At 37.4% G+C, this 20,687-nt stretch overlaps 1 protein-coding gene across 2 annotated transcripts in view; it reads left to right on the top strand.

Annotated features, from left to right (window-relative positions):
- Nucleotides 1-20,687, top strand: part of ANKRD28 (ankyrin repeat domain 28) — a 198,939-nt gene that overhangs the window by 174,633 nt on the left and 3,619 nt on the right. For both annotated transcript variants that reach the window (XM_007505124.3, XM_007505123.3), the window contains exons 18-27: nucleotides 1,782-1,983; nucleotides 4,116-4,203; nucleotides 4,480-4,597; nucleotides 5,351-5,570; nucleotides 13,324-13,411; nucleotides 13,499-13,582; nucleotides 14,277-14,422; nucleotides 14,853-14,935; nucleotides 15,261-15,343; nucleotides 18,093-18,184. In XM_007505124.3, coding sequence (XP_007505186.1) covers nucleotides 1,782-1,983; nucleotides 4,116-4,203; nucleotides 4,480-4,597; nucleotides 5,351-5,570; nucleotides 13,324-13,411; nucleotides 13,499-13,582; nucleotides 14,277-14,422; nucleotides 14,853-14,935; nucleotides 15,261-15,343; nucleotides 18,093-18,184 — 1,204 coding nt within the window. The remainder of the gene's footprint in view (nucleotides 1-1,781; nucleotides 1,984-4,115; nucleotides 4,204-4,479; nucleotides 4,598-5,350; nucleotides 5,571-13,323; nucleotides 13,412-13,498; nucleotides 13,583-14,276; nucleotides 14,423-14,852; nucleotides 14,936-15,260; nucleotides 15,344-18,092; nucleotides 18,185-20,687) is intronic.

Genomic DNA, 20,687 nt, shown 5'->3' with positions numbered 1-20,687 from the left:
TAGGGATTGTTTTGAGACAATAAGTTTTCAAAATATAAAAGGAAAAATACCTGAGAATGGACCTTCATTTATTGGATTTATATTCCCCCATTCTTGAGTGGGAACATCTGGAAATCGCCCATCTCCTCCCTTCTAATACAGCTGATTGGATTCTGCTTCACCACTGATAAGTTGAAATATTTCCATAGGAATTAAGGAAATGTCTTCTCCATTTATATCATAAGAAAAAAACAAAAAGCTAACTTTGAAAATCATATTGTTACTCTAGGGCCATGGTGGCGAACCCCTGACACGTGTGCCAATGATTAGGAATCAGCATGCTGATTTCTCTTTGTGAGCATGCTTGCTTCCAGTGGGGGGTGGGAGCACCTCCCAGTTCTTTATTAGAAAGGTAGAGGGACTCTGGTAGAGGTGAGCCACCTCCCCCCCTCCACCATGCCTGATGACTTTTTTTTACATCTCCCGCCCCTCTGCCAAGCAGCCCAATGGAGTAAGGTGGGTGGCTCACAGGCAGCAGAGCTGGAGGGGAGCAGAGTGCTCAGGCCACTCCCTTTCCCCCTCTACACTTCCTGAGGACATTCCTCCCTTCACACATCCCTCCACCCAGTAGTCCAATGGGAACATTTTCTCCCTCACCTCCCCTATGTGAGGTAAAGGGGGCCAGGGTACTCCCAACACTCAGTTGCATTGGGATACAGTACCTGGTCTCTAAAAAGTTCACTATCACTGCTCTGGGGAGAGAGTTCATTAGACCAATGTAAATAACTTAAAAGTTTTTACCAAGGAAAAGTTTCCTGTTAATTCTCCAAAATCTCTTCCCATAAATGATCTACTCCATGAATCAAACATGTACATGGAAGGAAAATTTCTTATGATGAGAGGGAAGCAAGGGTCAATGGAGGCCTAGGCTAGTTAATCATGAAAAGAAAATTGGGTTTATTCTGGTGGATTAGAGTGTCAGAGACAACTTGACATTTACATTTTTATCACTAGTTAAATAAGGCCAACCTTTCCAATATTTCATTGCTTTTCAGAACTATATCTAGCTTTTCCTGTTCCTAATGAAATTTCATTAAAAAAAAGTATTTGTCATTGATTGGTCTTTTGAAACCTGTTTACCTGATTAAAATTAAGAGTATTTCCTGTAATGTCTCTGTATGCTGATGCTCATGTTGGGACTCTCTTAAAGTTATGCAGATAACAGATATTTTGGCCCTAAAGGTATAGAGTTAAGAAATTGCTCAACAGAAGAGTTTTTTTTTTTTTTTAAATATATTTTATTTGATCATTTCCAAGCATTATTCGTTAAAGACATAGATCATTTTCTTTTCCTCCCCCCCAACAGAAGAGTTTTTAATCAATGTATCCAACATAGCCATTTTCATTGTTGGGATGATTTTCATTATACTGCAAGGACTATTTGTTTTAAATTAAGCTCCTACTGTATACCAGTTACCATATTAAGTACCCAATGTCTTTGAATGCCCAGCATCAAGTGCATAATAAATGTTTCAAACTGTCTTGAATTGGAATCCCTTACCCCTTCAGTTAACTTAACTGGAATTCTTCATTCCTTGTCTTTAACTGCAACTAGGGCATTAGTTTTACATGCTATAATAATGGGGTTTTTTAATGGATAATTTCAGTTTAAATAATTTTTCATGTCAATATTAGGATTCATCTAAAATCTGATAACATAAAGAATATCTTTCCTTTGTAAATTCTAAAACAATCTAAAGTCAATCTTATTTAATGTGGATTTTAAAATAATTTCCTTTTAGGCCTATCATGGTCATCATCAAGCACTAGAAGTGTTGGTACAATCTTTGTTAGATCTTGATGTACGAAACAACAATGGAAGAACACCCTTAGACCTGGCAGCTTTTAAAGGCCATGTTGAGTGTGTGGACGTGCTCATTAATCAGGGAGCATCAATCTTAGTCAAAGATTATGTTGTGAAGAGAACACCTATACACGCTGCAGGTATGCTCACATTATTTCCCCAAGTAGCATTAGCATCATCTTCTTTTCTTTTTTATTTAGTGATCCTTTAGAGTACTAGTACAACTGTACTTTAAGAGCTTACAGCCAGTTTGCCCAGTGAATAGAGTGCCAGACCTATAGTCAGGAGGACCTGGGTTCAAATTTGGCCTCAGGCACTTTGTATCTGTGTAAACTTGGGCAAGTCACTTAACCTGGCTTGCCTAGCCCATATCCTTGTGTTGTGTTAGCTGTTACTAAGATAAGTTAGTAAGACTTTGAGAAAAATCCATCTTAATCTAGTAAGTTATACTCTAGATCAAAGTTGGTGGAGTATTGGCATAGGTGCTCAGCTGGCATGGGGAAGGGTGGGGTGGAGCTGTTCTGTTCCCCCTCTTCCCAGCACCTAAGGACATTTTATATGCCCTGCCCCTCTGTCTAGCCGCCCAAAGAGAGCACTTCCTCCCTCCATCCTCTGGAGTAATGCAGGGGGCTCAAAGACAGCTTGAAGTTGTAGTTTGGGCATGCAGACTTGAAAACCTTCACCAGCACTGCTCTAGATAATCTGGATCATTCTTTTCATTGTCTGGGTCAGAGAATCTGAATTCAACCCCAAACCCACTGCTTATTTAACTGTGTGGTATTGAGCTCATGGTCCTCAATTTCTTCATCTGTAAAATAAGAGGTTTGCACTATATAGCTGATCACTTGATAAATCAGAAAACCTTTCAAAACATTTATTAAATTAAGTTATCTGAGGTAAATATTGCTTCCAGAGTTTTAGTCTTTTAAGCCTTTTAGTAGGATCAAACAGAAGCAGCAAATACTAGTTACTTCTATCAGATTTGCCAACTCAGTCTTGATTTCAAGAAAATAAATTAAGTTTTAATGAGATTATAAAAGGAATTATTCTTTGTCAGCTTGTCTGCTCTAATTTCTGGTTTGGAAATTGTAGTCACCTTAAGCATATATTATATATATTATATAGTCCCCTAAATGTTTAAATATAAATAGTATCAGTGCAAACCATGATGCTTCCACTAATGTAACATCTAAAATTCTGAAGGATCTCAGCAACAGCACCCACATGCCAGACAGACTCACTCACTGTGAGATCTTAAGATTTCAGCCATTGTGAAAGCATTTGTCTAGTTATAACTATACTCACTTGGATATGTGTTGAAGAGAAAATGAGATTTTCACATTTTATTCCATGTGAGTATTTGCTTGTGTACATACCTCATCTTCTTTATCAGATTGCAAGCCCTTCAAGGAAGTTGCAAAGGTACCATCTTTTATCATCCTTAGTGCTTCATGCATTGTATATTGGTGACATTCTGTTGTGTTTACTCAATTGGATTTAATTCTTAAATATCATATAATCTCAAGTGGAACAATTCTGAAAATATGAGCTGCAACAATAATATGAATAAAGCCATAATTCAACTGTGTGAATTATTCATTGACTTGTAAGGAGCAAAAGCAGCTGATAGACTGTGCTGACCTGAGCACTCCAAGGCGTTTAGATGCCTAAGCAGAAGTTGGAGGCAAAACACAGCCACACAAGGGGATCATGGGCCAGAGTTCTTGGAGGAATGATCTGAATGAAATTACTGCTGAATCTTTTTTGAGTCTCCATCTTATTAATAGTCACCCTGCTGATACTGTCACCTTTAAATAAGAAAGGCCAGGGGTGGGTGTCAAACGACTTGGGTCTAGCCTCAGTCTAGCCTTGTGAACCTCAAAAAGGACCATTATTTTTCATTCTATGTGTTCATGGGAGTTGACCTAATGTTAGATTACTGATTGATCTTGTCTTTAAAACATATTGCTCTGGGTGTTGTGTAGTTCTATGTAGATAGAGCTATTAGGTCATAGAATTTTAGATTGTAAGGTGGGAAAAGGTAACTTTTCTTAAGTTATATGAACTATTATTTTCATTGTCATTACTTTAAAGAACCTCCCTACACAATTTTTTTTGTTAAGTACCTGCACATAGTTTATTTTCTTTAGTTATCCAAGGTACAGATGTTCATGTGTCTTACTAATTTCCAAGTGATGTTTTAAGATTAAAATCTTAACTTTGTTATTATTTATTATTATTTCCACTATTAACCTTATATTTTGCTTTACAGCAACCAATGGTCATTCCGAGTGTTTACGGTTATTAATAGGGAATGCAGAGCCACAGAATGCAGTGGACATTCAAGATGGAAATGGACAGTAAGTTTTAGCAAATTCTTTGGTATTTTTTTCTTAGGTAGAATTACTATGTGTTTTATATTTTTGGTCATATATCCTTCAAATTGCATAACTAAATAGATTTAAATTGAATTTTAGTGTTAATAAGCAGATATGTAAATAACCTGTAATATTGTCTACTTTTAGAAAAGTAAAAGGGCATATATGGTTAATTATTATTCATAGAACAGAAAAAGTGATGTTAAGCAGTATCATTAACTCTCTTGTGCACCTTATTCTCTTTCTCTTGTTATTCAGGACTCCCCTGATGTTGTCTGTTCTGAATGGACACACAGACTGTGTTTATTCACTATTGAACAAAGGAGCAAATGTAGATGCCAAAGATAAATGGGGAAGGACAGCATTGCATAGAGGGGTAAGGGGAAAAAAATGTTTGTTTTTGATAACCTGGAAATGGATTGAGTTTTTTTGCTCATAATTTCCTTCATTAGATTTTACCACCTAGTATCCTTGAATAATTCACCCATATATTGGAAAGAGTTATCAGTTCATCAGGCTGTATTAATTAACTTTAGGTTAAAAGAAATGCCCAGCAACTTAAAACATAGAGCATAAAGTCATCTTCTGGTGCCTTTAATTATATATATGAAGAACTAATGCCCACAGGAATGATTTACTATGGTTGCCACAGCTATAATTTGCCCATCTCACCCCTGCCCTCACCACCACCACTACCACCGTTTGATACCTTCACCTCTTTCTTTCTTTCCCCTTCTGAATTCTTGAATTTTTCCATTTCAAATGAAAATTTTCAAATTTCATTGGTTTCTAACATTGTTTTCCTATTCTTTTTCATAGTGTGCCAGATTATACAGCTGTATATCTTAATAAAAATATCAATATTTATTATGACATTTATTCTAATGCTGATTTTATAACAAGAATTTTGAACTTTTCTCATTGAAATAAAAAAAGCAAGACCTAGCAATCATGAATTCACATATAGCTAAGTTAGGAGAAAAAGTATTTTTCTAATAGTGAAAATACTTTGGGAAATGGTTCATCTTAATATGGGGTAGAGGTGATAGTGTGGCTTTTTGTGATCTGGGACCATTTATATTCTGACCCTTGTACATTTATGGCAATATGTAAATTATTTCTCTTTTAGGCAGTTACAGGCCATGAAGAATGTGTAGATGCACTGCTTCAACATGGGGCCAAGTGTTTACTGCGGGACAGTAGGGGTCGAACACCTATACACTTGTCAGCAGCCTGTGGTCATATTGGTGTTCTTGGAGCACTGTTACAGGCAGCAGTATCTGCAGAAGCCATTCCTGCCATCACAGACAATCATGGCTATACATCGCTTCACTGGGCCTGCTATAATGGTAAAGTATTCTTTTATAGCATGGACAGATTTCATTCAGCCTTTCAAGGCAGCCCACAGACGTTATGGTACACAGAGAGTCCACAAATTCATTTTGATGTTGCTCTTCCTACAATCTTTTTGCCTTTGTGCTGGCCATTCCCCATGCTTGAAAGGCTCTCCCTTCTCTTGGAATCCCTCATTTCATTCGTAGTTCAGAATTGCCATATTCTGTGGAAGCCCTTTCTCGATCCCTTCAACTCATGCTTGCTTTTCCATGGTAACATTGGCTAATTTTAGGGTCTCAATAAACCTCCTGCCCACAGGGCAGGTAGATAGAGTTAGGCCTGGAACCAGGAGGTCTCAAGTTCAAATCTGGCCTCAAACACTTCCTAGCTATGGGGCCCTGGGCAAGTCATTAAATTAACAGTATTATTAAAGTATTATTTTTCAATATTAAGGGAATTTTGCAAAAAATTATTTTTTCATATTGATAGGTTATTCTTAAAAAATATAATGTTTTTAAGAAACCAGGATTTTAAAAGAGGTTGCTTTCAGAGTCAGTGTTAATAAAATTAAGATAAAAAGAATGAAAGGTGTCCAGATTTATTTTACAAAAGATTACAGAAGCTATATGTAAATTGATATGTAACTTTGGTCATCCTTGTTGAAGAATCAACTTTTTTATGTGTTAACTGTGTTGAGGTTTGTCTTTATGACTTAGAGCAAAAAAAAAAAGCTTTTTGTTTTATCTTACAGTATACTTTTGACATTGATGCCAGATAGCTGTAAGCTGCATTATTTCACATTCTTACTTTATTTTTATTGATAGTCATTAAATTTTTAATAAAAATTATTTTAGAAAAGAATAGGAGCGGCTAGGTGGCTCATTAGATTGAGAGCCAGGTCCAGAGACAGGAGGTCCTGTGTTCAAATGTGTCCGATACTTCCTAGCTGAGTGACCCTGGGCAATTCACTTAACCCTCATTGCTTAGCCCTTAAAACTCTTCTGCCCTAGAATTAATATACAATATTGATTCTAAGACAGAAGGTTTAGAAAGGAAGGAAAAGAATCTTGAAATTTTACATATTCTTAAAGTTTTATAGTAACCACTTTTAAAATTCTTCAAAGATTTTCTATTTCTGTGACTAAGGAGGCCCAGAGTATAGTCCCATGTTCCTTGGCCTTCTATTACTGTTTCAACTTCCAAGAATAAAGCTTTCTTATGCCTTAACAGGGATATTTGGGGTAGTTTTGCTTCACACACAAAAAAAGAAGAAAATTTATTAACCAGACAATAAGTGTTTTAAATTGCTAAGAATCATTGCATGAATCCAATTTATTACTATTCCTTTCACTCACTTCACTCATGCTCCCAACATCAAAGAATAAGTCTGTAGTCACATTTAACTTCGGCAGTTGACCAGGTCAATGCCTGTCTATGGCAAGTAATACAACACATACCCTCAAATCAGCTTTGCAATTATGATGTGAAAATAATACAAGGAAATAAAGTATTCTACTGAATTCTAATGGGAAAATAAATTATGTGCCTTAGAGATATAATTTTGCCTAATACTGTACTGAAGTATGTAATTACACCAAGCCCGAGAATGCCATTGAATTTCCATAATCAAGGATTTGGGCTAACTAGCCATAGGAAAGCCCACCCATGAGATCATTTTCGCCCTAAGCCTTAAGATCATCCAAAGACATTTACATTAAAACACAAGTTTTAAAATGATCTCCCAAGAAAATTTCTAATGAGGAAAGATAGATCAGGTGGCCAAGCCTGCGGTGTCATCCAGAAACAGTTGAATAGGCAATGCTTGATGAAAAGGACCCTTCTTAAAATCAGTGTAAAAAATATTTAAACAAACTTTGAAATGACTTTTTTTGTTGTTTTTAGTATTTATATTTCTGTACTTGGCAAAGCTTTAAATGGTACTGAGATTTTTGGGATACCCTGTAGGCATGATGGCAAACCGATGGCATGTAGGCCCCTGACTTAGCCATCTGGGAGCCTGCATGTCCCCTTCCCCAACACACACACAGGAGGTGGGGCATTCTAGCCTTACACCATATCAGGGGCTGAGCTCAACCTGCCCCAAAAGGTATGGCCCCATGTAGCTCAGCTGGCCCAGCGCCAGTAGCCTGATGGGGTCCCTCCCCACCAACTTCTAACACAAGGGGAGGGTATGGGGCTCTGGAGCCTCCCTTAGGAACAAAGGCCACACAGTTGGGGGTGGAGTATGGCATGCAATGGGGGGCGGGTATGGGGCATGTAGTCTGGGGGTGGAGCATGGCATGCCCTAGGTGAACCTAAAGGTTCATCATTACTATCCTATAGGAAGGCTTCTCATTTCCACATCATAATATCTCACATTGTCCTCTTCTCTCTGCTTGCATTACCACCATGTATGCATACATGCATACATACCAGCATCATCACCATTCTACCTGCTTATTCCTTCCCAAACAATCCTCACATAGCTACCAAATTAGTATTCCTAAAGTACAGGCCTTACCATGGCACTTCCTGCTCAAGATAAAGCAATTCTCAGCTCTCTGTTGCTTCTAGAATAAACTCCTCAAATTCTTGTTTGATATTTAAATCCCTTTATATTTGGGGCCCCAGATTAACTGTTCTGTGCTCGTTTTTACTCTGCTTCATAGACTTCATTGTAACCAAATTAGCCTGTTTGTTTTTTCCTTTTTTACAACCTTCCATCCCACACCACTGTACCCAGCATCAGGTCATCTCCCATGCTCAGTATGGCCTTCCTACTGACTTCTACCTCTTAAAACTTCAAGCTTTCTTCAAAGCCAGGCTTAAGTACCTCCCTAAACAATCCGTTCATTATTTCACCCTCCACTAATGTTCCTACTGTTGCCTTTGAAAATTAAGGCAAACTGAGGGGAAATTACTTGAGCATAACCAATTTATTGACCAAAAACCACAAGGTAGGGCTTACTAGACTTTAGGAGAACAAAGAATGAACTTGACTACATGGGCTAAACAAGTTAGTTACAAGTTTGGCAGCATCATGGGGATGAGAACAATATGATTGGTTACATAGGAAGAACAGAGTGGTACTCACATAGGGACTAGCAATCACCCCTTTCTGTCTTATAAAAATGCTTGATTGATTGATGGGACCCATTGGTACACTGAGGCCATTGATAGCAGGACAGGGATTACAGACTCCCTTGCTTGTAGGAGAGAGATAAGACTCTCCTAAACTGTACAAGGATAGCCAAGAATGTGGAAATGTACCAGGTCAGCCTTTAGGCCTTCAAAGATTGCAAAGAAACATAGAATTTTCCAGCAGCTGAATGTACAAATTCCTCCCCTTCTAACTCCCCCCCCCCACACACACACACACATGCATACACACCTGGCTTTCAATTCACTAAATCACCTAATGGCCCCAATTGGTTTTCTGTGAATTCCTATGACTAAGAAATGGTCTGAGTTCACTTGGAAGATTAGAGATAATAGATTGTATTCCATGGTGTCCACCTGTATCCCTCAATGTTAACAGATTTCCTCGAGGTAAGAATAAAATGGTAATTAACACGAAAACAGAAGTTCTAAACTTAGTTCACAAGCAAAAAGAAAAGAAAAGAAAAAGTGATTTGGGCAATCATACAAAATGGTATAGTAAATAAGAATTTGATCAATTGTAAAATGACACAAGTTTAGTTTAATTAACAGTATTATTAGAGTATTACCACTACCATCATTGATTATGTTGGATTTTTAATCAATACATTCAGTTTTCCTTTATATCCCCCATATTGCAATGTAAGATTCTTCTTCTTCGTGTTTTTTTTTTTTTTGTGTCAGTACTGTGTATTGTCTCCAAGGTAGAAGAGTGGTAAGGGCTAGGAAATGGGGGTTAAGTGACTTGCCCATCTGGGAAGTGTCTGAGGCTAGATTTGAACCTAGGACCTCCCATCTCTAGGCCTGACTCTCAATCCACTGAGCCACCCAGCTGCCCCTGCAATGTAAGATTCTTGAGAGCAGGGACTTTATAGTTTTCATCTCATCTTTTGCTTAGCATAATGTCTTATGAGATTTAAATTAATATCCAGCACTCCAAGAATTATATTTTATAGAGTTTATTAATAATCACTTGAAGTAGAAGGAATAAAAAGGAAATAGAAGTAAAAAAAATGCCTAATTATCTAACAAAATTAAAACTATGTTAGCAAGTTCTCCTGCCTCTTCCCTCACCTCACCTCCACAGCACATTATCACCAAAAGAGAGAACAAGAGGTGGGACTACACCAAATTTATATCCTCCCTATGTCAGCATATAACGTGAGAAGGAACATGGGATGCTGGGAATTGGAGTTCTGGGGTACAGAAATTAATTACACATTCCCCATGTGATTCCCATAGGAAATGAGCATAAAGAAATCTCCCAGATTTACATTCCTAGTTTCCCCATAGAATCAGTAGATAACCAACTTATATCTCTAAAGTTCTGTAACTAGAGGTACATACAATATTGCATTTTCAAAGGGGAAATTACAATAATTTGGGCATAAAAGAGAAAGAGAACAGAACCAATGATTGCTGGGTGCATTGACAAAATCCCAATTAGGGAGCAGTCCCCTTTCGCATAAGAGCACACATACAAAATAAATGCATTCAACCCCCCACAGTTCCATTTCACTATATTCCAAAAGTTCATTCTAGATCTTTTGGTGTAGTGTGAGGTTTCTACAGGCATCTCCAGGGCACCTTCTCCAAACAGGTCACTTTCTTGATTAGGGGAAGTAGCAAGTTTCTTATCCTAAAATTACTCTCAAACAAGAAAAATTTTATAAATCTAGAATTATATTCCAATTATACAATTCCCCTCTGATGAGGGTGTTGACAAACACATGAATACATGACTGAGTTACAAAGTGTGAATCAATTGTAAAAAGAAAGTCAAAAACATTTTTTTAAAAAAAGTAGAAGAAAAGAAAAAAAATCAAAATTAAATAGTATATAAAAATTCTGAGTAAGCAAGAGAGAGTAAGCCCATATCAGGTCCTGAAATCAGGGCCCAGTAAAGTAATTTATGTCCCACAAGCCTGTAGGACCATTGCAGCAATATGCACTTACCCAATCAGCAGCCCGAACTTCAGAAAATTGCAACACTATGAAAGACAGAAAAGGGACTAGATTTTTACCGTAAATGGGAAACATTCCCTAGCCTGATTTTACCTTCACTCTCAGGGATAGGGGAGCCAGAATTATAGTTAAGCTGAGGTACTTTTTCTGAACCTGGCACAGGGAAATCCTGTGTCTGACATTGTCAAATAGCCACTTCCTCAAACCCCAAAACAAGTCCTCTGTCTTGGCGCAGATTCTCATCAAATTCCCCCCAGGGTTGTTTGACCTCCTTGACTTTGTGCTTCTTGGCACTGTATAATGTCTCTTTTGTGATCCCTTCTCCTGGAATCGGACACAATCATAAATTAAAGTCCCATAATATTTAACAATCAGTGTCAAGTTTCCATCGTCTAAAACTTTTGGGTATGCATTAATATTATAGCTAATGGATATTGTAAACTTATATTATTGCAAAAACAAAAAGCCATTAATATTGGTAACATGCTTCAAATGCAAAAATGAGAGAGGAAAGAAAATTCAAGTATCCTATTGCACATACAAGGAAAAACAATTTTTAAAAAAATCAGAAATATATAATTCACAATCAGTGACACACTGTGTTACCTAAGGAGAGGTATAATACAAAGGTTTCTCACCCAAAAATGTGATCCATTTCCCTTTTAACTTGGCCATGATCCACAGTGTGAATGCAAATGATTTTCACCAAGTAGCAGCTTTATAAAACACTATAATAGGTAATGCACATTCAAAGAAGTACCAAAATCATAAGACCCCATTTAATGACAATAGCAAACAAACCCACTATCATTAGGATTCACCTGAGTCTCTATAGCCACTTGCTGTGTGACATTAAAAAAAAGCAAAAACTTTAAAGCTCACGAATACTTGTCACACAAGTTCTCCAGATCTAGCCAATCTCTCAACTTTGGCTGAGGTATTTTTAACAAAGTTTATTAATGTCATCATTCTAAAATTTTGCAGAGGAGCCCAGAAATAAAAACACAAACCTCTGTACTGTTGATGAAAACCTTTTGGGTCTAAAATATCACCAAGAATCTAGGTCATTCTGGTGGAAGGGTAGAGTAAGCTGAAGAGTTAGAAATTTAAGAACCATCTTGAGAGTCATCCAGTGGTACCACGCCCCCTAGGAAAACCTTCTCACTTCCCATATGAGACTGTAACAGCCATAAAAGGCATGTCTTTATATGTCTCAATCATTACATTTTTATAAATGTGGAGGTGGGGAATATAAGAGTTCTATAGCACTTCACTTCAACTATAAGATGGACCCTTACCTTTTGTTACAAACAACTCAAAAGTAAGCAAATGATCAGTCAGAGATAGTCATGCTGTTAGATATCCTGAAAAATCACTTATGAAGACCCCTTAAAATCAATTTAAATTTTTAAGTCATTAAATTCTCCAAAGGTCTTATACTTTATACCTTGATGGAGTCCATCCATCATCATCTCTGTGACAGCTAATAGGCAAAAAGGAACTGAAGTCTGTTTAGGCAACATGTGACCTCAGCGGATCTTGTGACAAATCCAGCATCCATAAGGACCTATGGTTTTGCCACGGAAAAGGGTTTGTGCAAGTTGTTTCTGGACTTTTACTGTGGTATTTTCTCCAGTCCAGTCATACGGGGAGGTACAAATAAAGGCAGTGTAACGGCACATATAGCTAATGGCCAAAACACAGTGACTTAAAATGATTCAGTGTAACAGAATGTATGTGAATATGTCAATATGTGAACTGAAAAAAATTAAATTTTAAAACAATGAGCAAATACAATATATGTGACAGGATACAGGCACTGAATTCAAGAATTCTTTTCTCCAATTTCAATATCTGCGTTAGTGACTTCTTCAGGCTGGCTGAAGCAGGCTTTTGGGAGAGGCAAGGGATGTGATCTTGTTTTGGTTAGATAATTGCATTTTTATACTTCTATTTCCTTTTTATTCCTTTACTTCAAGTGATTATTAATAAACTTTATAAAATATAATACTTTTGGACATTAATTTAAATCTTAACAGACTAAACGATATTAGGTGCTTAATCAATGCTGATTGTTTCCTCTATCCCCTATTTTTAGTTACTCCTAAAAATTCCATCCAGAGGAAGGACCCAATACAGTTATTCCATCATTATCTCCCAACTTTTATTCAGAAGATTGGGTACCTTTTATGCCTTGTCTAGGATATAAGTTCTTTGATAGCAGGAACTATTTCTCTTTTTGCTCATATTTGTATCTTCAATGCTTAGGGACAGTGCCTGGTCCAGAGTGCTTAATAAATGATTCCTTACTTGACTTGGCTCTGTTGAACTGCTTTTTATCTCTTTCTAAATTCTTTCTTGCAAGCAATGATTTGTGATGGGTCTATTTCAGACCTGGTGATATCCAAACCAAATCTGTTGATACAGAATGTTCAAACTTAAAAAAAGAAGAGAACCAGCGATAATAATATTATGAAATATTTATAAGCTGCTGCTGTTGTAAGTTAGGGGGTGAAAGTTTAGTCTGATTGCCAGATACCTGAACATAGCAGGCTGCCTTAAGAATCGATTAAGCTGTATAACATACATTTAGCTTTAATACCTTTGGATTTTAATATCTGACTTTCTTTTTTACTTATTTAGGACATGAAACCTGTGTTGAACTTCTCTTGGAACAGGAAGTCTTCCAGAAAATGGAAGGAAATTCTTTCAGCCCATTACATTGTGCCGTGTAAGAAAGCCAAAATATGTCACATTTGGTACAACACTAAATATAAATTCTCTCTACCCTGAGTAACCACCTTGTTCTTTTTCATAGGATAAATGACAATGAAGGTGCTGCTGAAATGTTAATTGATACTTTGGGCACTGGCATTGTAAATTCAACGGATACAAAAGGAAGGTAGGAACCTCACATTTTGGTAATAGTTTTTCTTTTCATAAGTAGTAGTCTTTAATATTTTAGCTCCTGTCATGTTATTATTTGTTATTAAAATATCCATTTTCAAGTATACATTCAAAAGTGTTTTAAACCTTTATAGTCTGGGGTAGCTTATACTAGAAACTTGATTTACTAAACAAATCACTGAATATATTTCATTGAGTCTAGTTCAGATTTTAAAAGTTCCCCTACATGTTTGTTAGGTATATAAGGTCAATAACAAAATTAAATTTTTTATCTCTTAAAAAAATCTTATCTCTTGTGTGCTAGTCCATTTTAATTTAAGGTCCACTTGAGTTAACTCACATATAAATGTTATTGTAGGAAAGGGGGGGGGGAATGGGGCATTTTCCAAGATAATTTGTCAACCAGTTTGAACCTTGACAATGATTATAATCCTTGGCATTTTTGTAAGGGGTATTTAACTGAGAATCAAGAGAGATTGTCCCACTTGCAAGAAATAAGTTGAACTTACTCTCTCAGCTGTAATTTAATAATTTGTAAAATGGAGGGTTAGTTTTTGGGGAATAAAAGTGAACCAAATGATCTAAAAGTTCTTTCACAGCTCTAAAATTCTGCAAAGCTGAAGAATAGTTTTTATTCTAGGAATAAGAAATGTAAAACTATAATAATTGTGGCCATTTCTATATTGCAGAACCCCTCTTCATGCAGCTGCCTTTACAGATCATGTAGAGTGTTTACAGCTGCTCCTCAGCCATAATGCACAAGTGAATTCTGTAGATTCTTCGGGGAAAACACCTCTAATGATGGCTGCAGAAAATGGACAGACAAATACTGTTGGTAAAGAAATTGCCTAGGAATTCTATTATTCCTATAAGTTATATTCATTACATGTAATGCAAGCGTTGCAAGTGGTCCCCTACAAGAAAGGGGTACCATTGGTGCTTCTAGAATGAGCAAAATGCTGCTATATTTGCTACTGAAATTTACAGACCTTGATAACCAAATTTTCAGTCACTGAACTGATGTTTTAATCTGTTACAAATGATTATAGGATTTAGAGTTTAAGTTGGGATGAATAGTTTTACTGTAAATGATTATATTTTATATTATACATTAAAATATATTACATTTTATAAACAGAAGTGCTATTGTGAGATTTGAAGATTTTAGTTTTCTTTAGTTTGAAGTCATTATACTAAGATGATGTTCCTATCTATAAGAATTGCTACAAGACTCTCTTTCTCTTTGATTCCTCTCTCCCACACAGAGATGCTGGTTAGCAGTGCTAATGCAGACTTGACTCTACAAGACAACAGTAAAAACACAGCTCTCCATTTGGCATGCAGTAAGGTAAGTACAGGTTGTCACGTCATGATTTTGGCATTATAGGCAGGAATACAGAAGGCTACACTTAAAGAAAAATGAGTTTTAAAATTATTTGAGCAAACTCTACAGGCCTTACTGATATTTATATAAAGCTTTCATTGCATATAAGTGAGCTAACATCAACAAAAGCATTCTAATTTATTGAAAACTGTGAGGGCAGTCCTCACTTAAATTGTTGGCCTCTAAAATGTCTATAAAAATCAGTTCCTATTCACTAACCATTAGATACCTGGAACACATAGAATTTGTAGGATTAAATTTTCAAAAAGAAATTTTATTCTGTCTTTAGGGTCATGAAACTAGTGCCTTGTTAATCCTGGAAAAGATAACAGATAGAAACCTCATCAATGCAACCAATGCAGCTTTGCAAACGTGAGTATTTCTGCTCTCCACTTTGATACAACAGGACGTAAATACAAAGTAATGAGTGAATTTTGTGCATGTGAATACTTTTCTAGATAGTCATAATTCATGAATTTTTGTAACTGGTAAAATTTAGTTTTTTTCCAACTCTGTATATTCATATTGTTTTTGAAATGATGACCAGAACCATCTTTAAAGATATGTTATCAAAGATGATTTTTATAAGAATGTTCACAGTGTTTCTTTATACCATTCATATCAGTTAAAGATGCTGAGAGAGAATCATTACTCAAAAGAATACCTTCAAAAATGATAGTACTTTGTGCAGTGTATCTAAAAGAGACTTGTGTGTCCCTTGCCTGGAAAGAGATGTAATTCTGTGAACAATCAACTTCTTAACACTAACTGTACAAAAATTTTATATTTATGTAAAGTTTTTAGCCTAATCTCACATTTTGCTAAAAAACTACAAACCTTATATATGAATGTCACAACTGAATATTAACTATATTTTCAAGATAAGATCTTCAAAAAAGATATGTATTTTCATGTATACACTGAAATAATTATGCATAGTTGCCTCATTGCTAAATGTATTGATGAGAGCACAGTTTGTATTTCTTCCCATTCACATAAAATTTTTATTTTAGGGGGCAGCTAGATGACCCAGTGGGTTGAGAGTCAGGCCTGAGAGACAGGAGGTTCTGAGTTCAAATGTGGCCTCAGAGCTTTCCCAGCTCTGTGACCCTGGGCAAATCACTTGACCTCCATTGCCTAGCCCTTACCACTCTTCTGCCTTAGAACCAATACACGGTATGAGTTCCAAGATGGAAGATAAGGATTTTTAAATTTTTATTTTAAGTTATTTTATTTTCCACTTATTTTAAGTGGAAGAGCCAGTCTCCAAGTCTAGGCTTTCAGACTAAACCAGTGTTTTCTCTACTGCCCATCCTTGACGTTTGGTCCTCTCTTTCTCATTGTAGCCCCTCCAGCACAATAATAACAAGTAAAACTTTAAAAGTACTTCATGCACTGTGCTAAGCACTTTCTAGTTATCTTATTTGATCATCATAACACTCTGGGATATAGGTGCTATTATTAGCCCCTTTTTTCAGATGAGGATGAGGCAAACAGGTGAAGTGACTTGCCCAGTATCATATTACTAATTAGTTTTTAAGGCTGGATTTGAACTCACGTCTTTCCAGCTTCAGGCCAGGGATTTTACTGAATGATTTTACTATGCCTGCCTTGGGCATAGTAGGAGCACAGCAAACATCTGTTCTTGGCAAGTATTTAGATGGCATAATTATATGGGAGGAAGGATAATTTGAATGAGGTTACCAAATTAACATATTAGATGAATAAAAGGTTACACAAGAATATGCTGACAGGTTGAAACTAAAAAGATGAAATTTGAATGGGAACCTGTTAGAGAACAAGCATTCATTAAGTACTTGCCATGTGCCAAGCACTATGTGAAGAACTTTGGGGAAGAACAGGAAACCATCGTTCTCACCTTCTGAGAGTGTGAGCTTGTGGCTTTTGATGCTGTCAGGGAAGACCCAGTGTAGTCATGTACAGAACCAGCATGAGTCCACTTGGGAGGAAGGTACCAGCAGATCAGCAGTTTGGCAAAGCCATTCTTAGGAGGCCATGCTGGCCAGGCCTTATCCTAGAGCATGAAAAGGACCAAAGCATAATGAAGTCAGAAAGGCAAGTAGGTGCCAGGTTATGAAGGACTATAAAAGCCAGACAGAAGAGGTAATTGGAAGTCACGCAAGTTTTTGGACGAGGAAGGGACATAGTCACACCTGTGCATTTCTGGAGTTGTTCCAACAAACTCAAGTATGCCCAAAAAGGAGCACTCAGAGCCAAGCTGTACACACTGATCAAAGCATTTTAGTATTTTTAGCTTGAAAAAAAGATGACTTAGAAGGATGTGATCAGTGTCTTCAAACAGTTATTCCCTGAAATCTATACTTCTTCCATTTTCCTTAGATGACAATCTTGCTAGACCCAAAAGCGATAAGATATCTGGAACACAAGGATCCTGTGCTTTGGCCATGTGACTAGCATTAATCTTCTCTTTCTATCACACATTTCCGTGATGATATCTTTTATTCTGTTTATATTCAGAGTTCCATGTTAGTTATCTGCTACAACCTGCTTTCATGCATGCAGTTCATTCCTAGCCCACTGTGTGATATTCATGTTTTATTCTTTGGGGGTTAATGGTGTTACAGAAAGAACCAGTGGGGGGAAATGTGGGCTGCCTTACTAAGTAGTGAGTTCCCCTGTCATTCAAGTTATTCAAGTAGATCAACACTTATCAGGGTTGTATTAAATGAGACTCCTGTTTTGGTTGCATGATGCCCTTTCCAACTCCGAATTCTTTCATTTGTACAAACTAGGTTGGCAGGAGTAACAGTTACAGCTTCTTTTTAGATCAATAATTAAATGTCTGGTTTAGATCTCAGTTTTTTAACTTTTAGATCAGTTGGAGTTTTCTTCATCACTCCATTGGATTTTTCCCTCCCAGCTTTGAAGTACAAAAGGTTGGATTGAGTCTAGACTCCTATTCTGCATTGACTGTATTGGTTTCTGGTTCTGATGCTCTTATGTCTAATTGAGGATTCTGGGCATATGCCCATATTCACCTTTCCATTTATAAAGTGACATTTAAATCAACTAAGTGGTTTCATTTTTCCATCCTGCTGCAAAATTCCTCCTAATCAACCATATTTCTCTGCTTTTTCAGACCCTTACATGTTGCTGCCCGAAATGGACTCACAGTTGTAGTGCAAGAACTTTTGGGGAAAGGTGCAAGTGTGCTTGCTGTGGATGAAAATGGTGAGAAGACTTACTACCTTGCAAAAATCTATATTTAAATGGCTTATATGCTTCTGTTGGGTAATAGTAGTAATCAACAACATTTATATAGCACTTCATGGTTTATAAAATACTTTCTTTGTAGGAAACCTTTAAGGCAAGTAGTATGATAGTTTTCTCTAGCTGGTCCTTGTAGACACAGATGAACAGGATCATGAAAAGCCTTGAAATCATACCAGGATTAGTCAGACAATTTTAAAGTTATCCTAGAGAAAAGAAGGGTTTGGGAGAGAAATGATAACTGTATTCAAAGATGTATGGGACTATTATATGGGAGAAAGATGGGCCTTTGTTTACTTGGCCAAGAAGGAGCAGTAGAAGCAGTAGGATGGAGTAAGAGAGAAACAGATTTTTTGGCTCAGTAGAAAGGAAAAAATACCACAATTTAAGCTAACCCCAAAGTGGAATGAGCTGCCTTAGGAGAAAGAGAATTCTCCCTTGTTAGAAGTCTTCAAGCCACAACTTGGTGAGGTTTGTAGAGGTGGTTTTAATTCATTTATGGGTGGTCTGGTATACTCCTGGGGCTCTATAGTCTATATGAAAAATGAAAAAACTAGAGCCCAGAGAGGTTGGCTCCTTGAGGTCACACAGTTATGTCAAGAGAGTCCAAACTGTCAGATTAAGTCCAGAGCTCTCATTTCTTCTAAGTACAACCTACAGGCTACTAATACCAAGCATAAGCCAAGACAAAAGAAACCTGAAAATTCCCAACCAAGGAACTGAAGGGTTTCTGAAATATGAAAACAACTTCTTGAAAAAGTTGATGATCCTAATTTATCATCTGAATTGACTTTATTAATTGGTATGTGCATCAGAATAGAAGTTTAGAACTTAACTATATGTTTAGGGGGTCATGGGTCTACTCTTTTAAAGACATACATGGAATCATATGTTATGGCACCTAAATATAATATTCTATTAGATGTGCATAGTAGATGCTGATTCATTAGTGGATTGTGCCATGTCGGTCAGTCAGCAAACATTTACCTACTATGTGACAGGCATTACACTGAACTCTGAAGATATAAAGAAAGGTGGCAGCAGCAACAACATCATTTCCTGCTCTCAAGGGAGCAATGTACAAACAAGGAGACAGGATAAATAAGAAAGAAGCAGAGAGGGGGAGGGGGATAGTGTTTTCTAGGCATGTGACACAGCCAGACAGAATGCCCCAAAGCCAGAGACTAAAGTATCGTATTTGTAGCCAGAGGACATAAAGAGGAGTGAGGCATTAGGATAAGTTTTAAAAGCCAACAGATCTTGACAATAATAGGGAATCATTGAAGGAAAGGTGATTTGGTCAGACTTGCATTTTGGAAAGATCATTTTGAGGTGGAGAGAGACTTGAGGTAAGCACAGATCTATGGGATATCTTGGCAATTTGCTAGAGAATATTTCTTGGGGGGAGGGGGGGTTACCTTCTGTCTTAAAATCATTACTAAGTATTGATTCCAAGGCAGAAAGTTAAGTGACTTGCCCAAGGTCTCACAGGAAGTTTTTGAATCCACATTTGAACTTGGGATCTCCTATCTCCAGGCCTGACTCCCAAACCACTGAGCCACCTAGTCACTCTAGTTTTTTAGTTCTTAAGCCTGTATTGATTTAATTTGTGCCATTTTATGTCAGAGCCTGTTAAAAGAGAGAATGTGCCAGGGATCTGTGATTTTTGTCATTGTGGGAACTTACTATTAGAATGGTCTGCTGTTGCCCAGACTGTAGGTGCAGCCTTTCTCTCATAGACTTAGCCAGAAAGTCCTAGGCAGCTCTCAGTGGGCTGCTGGGGGAGGGCAGGTGAAGTGAAGAATGTCCTCAGTAAGTGTAGAGAAGAGGAGGGGAGTGGTCTGAACACCCTGCTCCCCTCTAGTTCTGCTGCCTGTGAACCACCCACCTTCACCTCTGTGTGCTCCCATTGGGCTGCTAGGCAGAGGGGTGGGGATGTGAAAAAACATCAGGTGTGGTGGAGAGGGGAAAGGGAGCAGCTTTGCCCGAGAACCTCTGCCTTTCTAGTAATGAACTCTGCCATGTGACAGCACCATGTGCCCATAGAGAACATTCTGCTTGCCCTCTTTGGCACATATGCCATAGGTTCACCATCATGAATCTAGGGAAAGGAAAAGGTCAGTGACAGAGTCAGAAAGCAAAAAAGTTCTTCAAACTCATTGATTTCATGACTCTTAGGGTATTCAATTCAGCAAACACATACTCAGTCCATACTCTGTGCTAGGAAAAAAACTGCACTATCCTTGCCCTCAAAGAGCCTATGGTCTGATGGAGGGGATGGGACCCATCTGCAGAGAAGTGAGATACAGTGTGGACAAAGATGTGATCAAAAGAGAATTCAGCAGAACACAGAATGCCATCTTCTGAGGAGGGCAGTAGGTCCCTCGCTGAAGTGGATCTAGGAAGGCTCAGGGAGGAAGTTGTACCAGAGGTAGGCCCTGAAGGAAAACAAATGGATTTCAAC

Source organism: Monodelphis domestica, chromosome 5 (assembly GCF_027887165.1).
Source record: "Monodelphis domestica isolate mMonDom1 chromosome 5, mMonDom1.pri, whole genome shotgun sequence".
Taxonomy (NCBI): domain Eukaryota; kingdom Metazoa; phylum Chordata; class Mammalia; order Didelphimorphia; family Didelphidae; genus Monodelphis; species Monodelphis domestica.
The sequence above is the reverse complement of the archived record's forward strand: the minus strand, read 5'-3'. Positions and strand labels throughout refer to the sequence as shown.